General features: G+C 45.5%; 1 protein-coding gene across 2 annotated transcripts; it reads right to left on the reverse strand.

Moving 5' to 3' along the window:
• Positions 1-263: 263 nt before the first annotated feature.
• Positions 264-6,023, reverse strand: SMAP2 (small ArfGAP2). Of its 2 annotated transcripts, none has more exons than XM_010282650.1 (9): positions 5,894-6,023; positions 5,221-5,306; positions 4,273-4,351; positions 3,818-3,904; positions 3,272-3,353; positions 2,646-2,746; positions 2,369-2,534; positions 1,786-2,108; positions 264-1,387 (listed from the first exon to the last, which is right to left on the reverse strand). In XM_010282650.1, the coding sequence occupies exons 2-9, from the start codon at positions 5,301-5,303 to the stop codon at positions 1,262-1,264; spliced, it is 1,047 nt and encodes a 348-aa protein (XP_010280952.1). In that variant the 5' UTR covers positions 5,304-5,306; positions 5,894-6,023; the 3' UTR covers positions 264-1,261. The 2 variants fall into 2 exon arrangements, with proteins under 2 accessions (XP_010280952.1, XP_010280953.1); XM_010282651.1 differs by having other exon boundaries at positions 449-1,387; positions 1,786-2,105; positions 5,894-6,022.
• Positions 6,024-7,822: the final 1,799 nt, after the last annotated feature.

The following is a 7,822-nucleotide window of genomic DNA, read 5'->3' on the forward strand; positions in this document are numbered from 1 at the left end:
TCTTGTATGTAAAAGTGTCAACTGACCCGATTCTGCCTCTGCTGAGCCTGGTTCTTTGCATGCTGATAGTCCTCAGCTTTCAGGCAAACACTATTCTCACCTGATATTTGGGACAGAGCCCTGCTAGAAAGCAGATGGAGTTAGTCTGATTTGGATGAAAGGCTCCAAATCCCCACACACCTGGAAAGTGAACAACTCACACCAGTGACAGTAGCGTTTAACACCATCTGTTACGCTGTTTAAAAACAAGGTAAGTCAGTTGAGGTTTCACTGCAATATTTTATTTGGGAATTTACATATACACAGGATAAAGTAGACCGTAGAAGTCTGACTTCTTGCTCACGCTGATGAGTTTAAGCAGTTGTGTTCTACACAGAAGATGAGAAAAGAAATCTGACCCACCCACTTTTTATGCCTAGGTTAAAATGTCAAAAGCTAGCTAGGAAAGGGTATTGGGATTACACAGGAACAAAAAATATGAAAAAAGTATAAATTAGGATGTCATAGTAATTTTAAAAGTGTAAGAAAACTTGCAGTGGGCTTTCAGCCCTTGATAAGTTAACTCTCAGTTAGATCGTTAAAAGTTAAATACATCAATACCACACATCAGACAGAAAAGCCACTCTGAAGTGCAAGTTTCACATTCCAAACAGCTTGCCCCCACACTGCGCGAGAATCCTGCTTGCTCACGGGGGGAGGGAGAGGGGTCTCCAAAATGACTTTGGTTCCAATGAGGGTTGGCGAGCCAAGCACAGCAAGGCCTCAGCTCTGGAGAACTCCACTCAAGGGAAGAGGTAGCAAGGCTTGCTTGCCCCTGGGCTTGGGTTAAAATCCAGTTCCTCAGCACCAAACAAGGTTTCCACCCCTCTGCTCACCAAAACCCCTACTAACACTAGAGTTTAAGTGATTCTTAAAAGGCCTGACATGACAGGCAATATTAAGTACAGATTTCCCAAGTTCCTCAGTCACACCTCTGCTAAGATACCCAGCAGGACATTAAGTGCTACCCAGAAGCATTAGTGGAGGTTTGTGCAAGGAGGGGGTCCACCCCAGAAGTGTGCATTGACTGTGCTAAATACAGGGGAGCTCATGTTCTGGTCACTGAGGTTTCACCGTGTCTGACAGTGAAAAGGCAGAGATGGGTCTCAGTTATGGAAAGAGGTTCAGGCTGGGCAGCCAGCCAGAAAGAAAAACCCTGAATGTCTCATGGAGCAGTTTTGAAGAACAGAACAGAAGGCAAAACCGGTCACAACGCAAGGGATCATTTCCACATCTGAGTGCTGAGGGACTGATTGCTTCCCTGGGCACCTCCTCCACCCATTGACTGTCCATATCCCATCATGCCATTAGCTCCATAGAAGTTCACCCCAGCCATCTGCTGGGTCATCTGCAAAGGGAGAGGAGAGAAGTCAAGGCTATGTCAACGAGACTGCCAGCCCACAGCAGTCAGAGCTAAAACTCTTTCTCCTCAACATATTACAGGCTTAAGCAAGTTCTTCTACGGAGTTCTGGTGAGCAGAAGTCACTGGCTTCTCAGGTGTAGGCCCATCTAGCAAGCTGAGGAAATTTTTGGTTTAGCTAATGTTGCACAAATTTTTTTCTCCACCAAGCACTGAGTTACTCCTTTGTGATCCCTCAGTTTGCCTGCAGTACCAGCAGACCTCACCCAACCCCAGGAGCCAGGCTATAAAAGCACCAAAGTCTTCAGGTAACAGGCTAGATTTCATTGCATGTGCCTCCCCTGCCCTCCATCCACCTTTGGGTCAGCAGAAGATCACGCCTCACCTGAGCAATGTTCCACTGAAGCTGCTGTGCTGGCTGCACACCATAGACGGGTTGGGGAACTGCTGCCATGCCAGCCACGTAGCCAGCCTGCTGCGCAGCCATCATCCCGTTGGGGACGCCAATGACAGCTGCCTGCACGTTACCCACATATCCAGCCGGTATGGCCATGGGAGTCACCATCCCTGCAGCTCCAGGCTGGGCCATCACTCCCACTGACGGCGCCATCATGCCTCCCATCACGCTGCTGGAGGAGGCTACTCCTGGAAAGCTAGTATATGCTGCTGCAGGGTATGCCATCTGAGCTGGGGCCATGAACATTGCTCCTAGAAGAAGGCAGAGAAGCCATGAAGGGAAGAACTGCTGCATTCATTGTCAGGGGCTGAAATGCCGACCTTCAAAATCAGAGACTATCACAGCATTCACTTGGCCATGACATCCAGACTAAGCTGCTCATTATGCTACTCACCAGTTCTCAGGAAGGACCACCTACACTCCCACATCTTTGCTTGTCAGCTGTCAGGACACCCCACCCACTCTGAGTTAGCGTACTGCCGTTCAGCAGCTCTATTCTGAGATCTGTTACCTTGCGCAGGCAGCTGAGGTGTTTGAGAGCCGTATAAGGAGAGGATAGAGTCTTTAGAGAGCTGCTTCTTCCCCACTTCCTCCCCTTTGCCTCCCGGCTCAGGGAAGAGATTCAGGTTTTCGGGAACAGAACCAGCACTTCCAGAAGTTGGCATAGAGCCAGTGACCTGAGACAGAGACAGCACAAGTGCCACAGCTGCATTCAGCACTAGGGGAAGACACACATCTCATTCAAGCATCTAACCAGGCTTTGTCAAGCACTGATGTTCCCTACTTACCTTCCTGGAGTCAGAGTTTGATCCCACCGATGTGAAGAGATCGAGATCCTTCTCTAAGCTGCTAGGCCTGCCGTTTGGAACGGTGGTTGTCACAGGAGCATCTGGGATAGACAAAGCCGCGCTGGATGTTCACACAGATGGCCTCAGGCTGAGGGGCAGCCTCCTGGCCAATTAAGCAGCTTGCACATATGCCGCTCAACCCAGTGACATGACCTGTAACCTACTTTAGCCACCACGTACGGCCAGCTCTTCGCTCGTCCTTCTGGTGCCGAGAAGGAACTGGCTCAGGACCAAGGAAGCGCACTGCGCCGTATCTGTCCTATTAACCTCAGAGCAGCCAGGAGCTACATGGTGTCTGGAGACCACTGTATCTGCTCCTGTAACACTACAGGCACAACCACTGCACCAGCATACAGGAAAACAGAAGGAAAACTGTTTCTGCTGCAGTGCTGAGCACTGTGCTTGAGTCGCACTGGAGGAGTTTAAGCAAAACACTCTAGTATTCCTATCGGCTATTGCTTCACCTGACATGAAAAGTAAGTACTAAAAGCTCACCAAATTCACAGGACCAAAGATGCTGTGCAGGGTCATTGTAACAAGTGCAATAAGGCAGGAAAGGCTCTTACCAAGTCCTAGCAAGTCCATTACTGGTTCAGTAGCTTTAGGAGAACTTTTTCTAGACTGCTGCGTTTCTTCTTTCTTTTGAGGCTAGGGAAAAAGAACCAGAAGTCTTGTTCAAATTTTGGTTTTACTCCGATACATTAGAGGCTTTAATGAGATTAACCTTTAACAGCCTTTTTTTCCAGTGGACATAAGTGCTTCCAAAGTGAACAGAAGTTCAGAGCAAGTATTATATCATAGTTTTGTCCCATTATGTTGGAACCCACTGTGAAAATTAAGCATGCTCTACACTAGGAAAAAAGTAACCGCTCAAGCTGGAAAGCCAAGCGGGGAGTAGCTGGACTCCAAGCTACTCTGCATTGCAAGGCAGAGCACATCTGCTTAGTATCTGGTTGAGCAGTGGAAAACAAGCTACTACCATTAGTGTGACTCAATGCATCCACTGCTATGACTGAGGTCAGAAAAAATGCTTCCATATCAAGCTGGATTACCTCTGTTTTGCTTGAGACAAGTCTTTACAATTGAGCTGTGACCATGCCTTTTGGTCTTACCATTTTCACCTTCTCAAAGATGACAGGTTCCAGTTTTCTTTCTGATACTGGCTCATTACTTCTTTTCCATTTGTCATCCTTTTCTTTCTATAAAGAAAAACACACTAACATGAGGGTCAAAACTCATGTCATCACACCAAGAGAAAGTTCACACAGACCTTTACATCATGCTGTTACTAATCTAAAAAGCCTCAAAGAAGCAGCTTAAGACCTATATTTGAAGCTAGTCCTGCTTTGAGCAAGAAGTTGGACAAGATGGCCTTCAAAGGTGCCCCCAATTTAAATTCTTGCTACAGAATGACTGAATGCAATGAGCCTTGGAGAAGAGATTAGTCACTAATACAGGAAACATTTAAGCTGTCTATTTTCACAGAGTCATTGCTTACTCATTATACAGACATACACTTGTATCTTAACATGGATTCAAGCTGCTGTAGAAGTGATTAGAAACCAACCCTAAATGCGTTGATGTCAATACTTCGGTCCATGTATTTCTTCTTTTCATATTTATCCCGAATGAAGCTCTCCACAGCTCTGCAAGTAGCTTGTTAAAGACAAATGATTCAAGAATAGAAGACTTACGTAGTATTATTTGACATGTGGATACAAGGTACAGGCTGTAACTAACTAATGACTGTTTTAAAGAGCACTTCCAGCAGTAACTTTCTTAAAATAATTTAGTGTTGGATCCAACTACTTCAGCTACTCAGTTTTTGCCCTCGAGTTATTCCAAGCATGAAGGTGCTATAAGAGGTTCATTAAATCAGGGCTTAAATTCCTAATGTATTTTCTTCACTGATGTATATTTACTTCAGCCATCACCTAACAGCACACATGTCACTAGTAGAAATCACACAGTGGTCAGAGAAATGGATCCTGTGCATACAAAAGCACCTCAGCCACCATCCTCCATCCTAAGACCAAAAAAAAAACAGATGGTAGAGAGGTGCTCCTGTGTTTCTTTAGGTTCAAATCACTATAGTCCTCTTGCACTGGGCATCTAGAAACCCTCCTCTAAGAAGTTACAGCTTAATCTTTCAGAAGTGTTAAACCTTTTTATCTGTCTCCACTAAGATTTTTAAATGCTCAGGACTTTAGAAAGTCAACACTCCCATTTTCCACAGACCCTAAAGTGCATCTCATGCAGTAGCATCAGGTTGTAACATTTGTGTTCCAGTTCTCCACCCGTATAGCTTGGAAGCAATGCTTTTAGCTCTCTTCTCCTTCCTTCTGTAAGCAAGCAGCCTGCAGGTGAAGCAACACTCGGAGGGTGCCTAGCTAGGAACTCAATCTCACAGCTGATGCCCAGGCACATGAAGTTAAGCCTCCTATGCAAGGAGCACAGCTACTACGTGACAAGATGAAAGGACTCCACGTTTCCTCAGCAAAGGAAGAAAGGATGCTGATCTGTTTGAGGTCGCCTGAAGTTCTCCGGCAAGTAGGCTTCATAAAGACGATTTGCTTTTCCATTTCCCATCTCTTGCATGCACTGCAATTCAAAAAGAGCTCTTGAACCATTTGTTTCACAGACATTAAAGCTCTTACACATACTAGCCTGCCAGGCTATCAAGCAAGAGTCTATCCATGTTAACTAGAAGGTACGTGCAGACTTTTGAAGTCTGTTCTGTACGTAAAAGCACTCCTCAGGCTTTTGGTACAAACCTACTAGCTGGGAATCCCTAATGCAGTTGCTATGATCCCCTCCTTGTACAATTAGGAGTCAGTCCTAAGCACCACAGCACAATATTTATTCAAAGTCAAGATAAATATCACACTATCAACTTCATGTCACTCTGGAAGTCCAAAATTTGTCTTATGGAAACCTCAAGGAGAGGAGGTAGGCAGCAGCTCCAGTGGCAGTTTTACAGAAACCGGCAGAGAGTTTATCTTTACCCTCTGATGTTTGCTAAGCCTGAAATCATGACATGCTCCCTCCCAATCTAACCTAGCTTGGTATCTTCTTCCTGCTTCACTTCCCACATCTCTGGCCTATTCCTATTCAGACTTTGTTTATTTCTAAGCTTATCAAGCCCCACCAAGAGAGCACCACAGTGCCAGTTTCCCTCGCATTATTACCTGTATCTGTTCTTGTGTCCACTGGTCGAGATTGACAGATTTTACCCTGGATATATGAACTCCTAGGTTCCTGTGGATCCCAGCACAACGAATACAGATGAATACACCGATATTCCAGGATGCCCATCGTGGCCCTGCAAAAAAAAAGAAAAGAAGACGACACAAGCGTTTCATGCCATCAAGTCAACTTGTAGTTGCCTTGAGCAACTGAGAAACTGTACCAAGTGAACTGGGACTGAGGCATTTATGTTTCCATCCAGATTAGAAATTGGAATTAGACATCAGCACCATGCTTAAGGGTTGTCTCCCAATCCTTATAATTAGAACTAGTATTTTATTGCCTCCCTCTTCCATTTGGAGAGCTCTACACAAACAACTAAGAGGAAGAGGGAAGAGGAAGAGGCTTTCAAACACCCAAGATGCTACAAAACCCTGACTTAATCTTGCTTAAACTGATGTAACAGTCATGTCAATATAAGTCTGTGTTACTGCTTTAGCAATGGAGAATCTCTCAGATAACCTTACAGCAATGGAATCAGCTCCACAATATTCACTACCACTCTAGAAAAAGCAGCATAAAATACTCAGCATTTGACATACAGACTGCATCATCAAATCTTCTGTTAGTCTTATGCAGGAAGACACAGATGACCAAGAGGAGCAGCACAGGCAAAGCCCGGTACTCTGGCCACCAAAAAAGTAGAGCCGGGGCAGAAGCCCAGGTTGCAATCCTGGCACAAGGCCGACAAACAGTTCACTCCGCAGTTTCTACAGCTCTAATCAGATTCACGGTGTGCATGCAGCTTTCAGACAGGCAGCAGAACTCCAAGGTGTAGAAGGGAGGTCATGCCAGGGAAAAAACCACAAGGAAAAGATTATCAAGCTTAGTTTTACTTACTGCAAACAGTTCTCTGAAGGCAACCTGGCAATGCATTACCCAGGGGACAGCAGAGATCCACAGGCACTCCCACCACTCGCAGCCCCCCTCCCAGCCAGGGCCAACAGACCCTGACCCTCGAAACCCTCAGTCCCGATGAAGGAAGACCAGCTTTGGAAGTAGTCCTCTGCCGTGCAACACAAGCAGGTTTTAAAATTATATCAGCTGGCTAGAGCTGCCAGCCACACAGTTAACGTGGCTGGCTTCCACCATGGGTTGGATATCGCTGTCCACAGGTAACTGGCCAACGGCCACAGCAAAGCTTGTGGCTCCTGAATATGGGACCCAATAGTCTCCAATAAACTGTGCTAGCCCTTTTTACAGGCATTGCAGGCATTACTGCAGCTGAAGAGTTATTCTGCCTTTTCTTGCCATAGTTAAAATAGCAAGCCTCAAAGCTAATGAGACTGAGGTGGGAAGGATTCAAAGCCCTAAAAAAGCAGCACTGTATTTGACTCTCCTGGATATGCTAGATGGTTAACAGTTTAATTCCTATTTACCAGGAAAGTCTAGAGTGTCCTGAGGGATTTGGTGCTGCTAACACAATCAGTGGCTCATGGTCCCTTCCAGGGCAAAGGCATGCAACCTCTAACTTATCTCTAGTACCTATTCGTCTAACTTATGTTACTATTTTTAAAAAATCCTTATAAAGTCTTCTGGACTGTCCTGCCGGTGCTTTCTGCTTTTTCATTAGAAGAGTGGCCCTCGAGAATGATATTAATTCAACGAAGCTGATCAAAGTCACTTCCCAGCTTAGGAACAGCTCTTGGTGAAGACCTTAATAGAAGCATACTCTTGCCTATACCTCAGTTCCTTTATTACACCTACCAAAATCTAAGACTGCATGCATCAAAGCAGGGGCCCATACTTTCAGCAGCACCTAAGTATGCCAGTTACAAAGTAAGGCATGGGAGTAAAAGGCTTGTTTCAGTGTTATGCCTGTAGCACACCAAGGTGAAGCCAGGAACTCTGATCCTCCATTTGATTTGTGG

The sequence above is a fragment of the Phaethon lepturus genome, unplaced genomic scaffold, assembly GCF_000687285.1.
Source record: "Phaethon lepturus isolate BGI_N335 unplaced genomic scaffold, ASM68728v1 scaffold55862, whole genome shotgun sequence".
Taxonomy (NCBI): Eukaryota; Metazoa; Chordata; class Aves; order Phaethontiformes; family Phaethontidae; genus Phaethon; species Phaethon lepturus.

Coding starts and splice junctions, on each gene's coding strand:
- SMAP2 (XM_010282650.1), bottom strand. CDS start 5,303: ATGCAAGAGATGGGAAATGGAAAAGCAAATCGTCTTTATGAAGCCTAC. Junction 3,354..3,817: donor TCTTTGAGAAGGTGAAAATG/GTAAGACCAAAA, acceptor CTTTTTCCCTAG/CCTCAAAAGAAAGAAGAAAC. Junction 2,747..3,271: donor AATGGACTTGCTAGGACTTG/GTAAGAGCCTTT, acceptor TGTCTATCCCAG/ATGCTCCTGTGACAACCACC.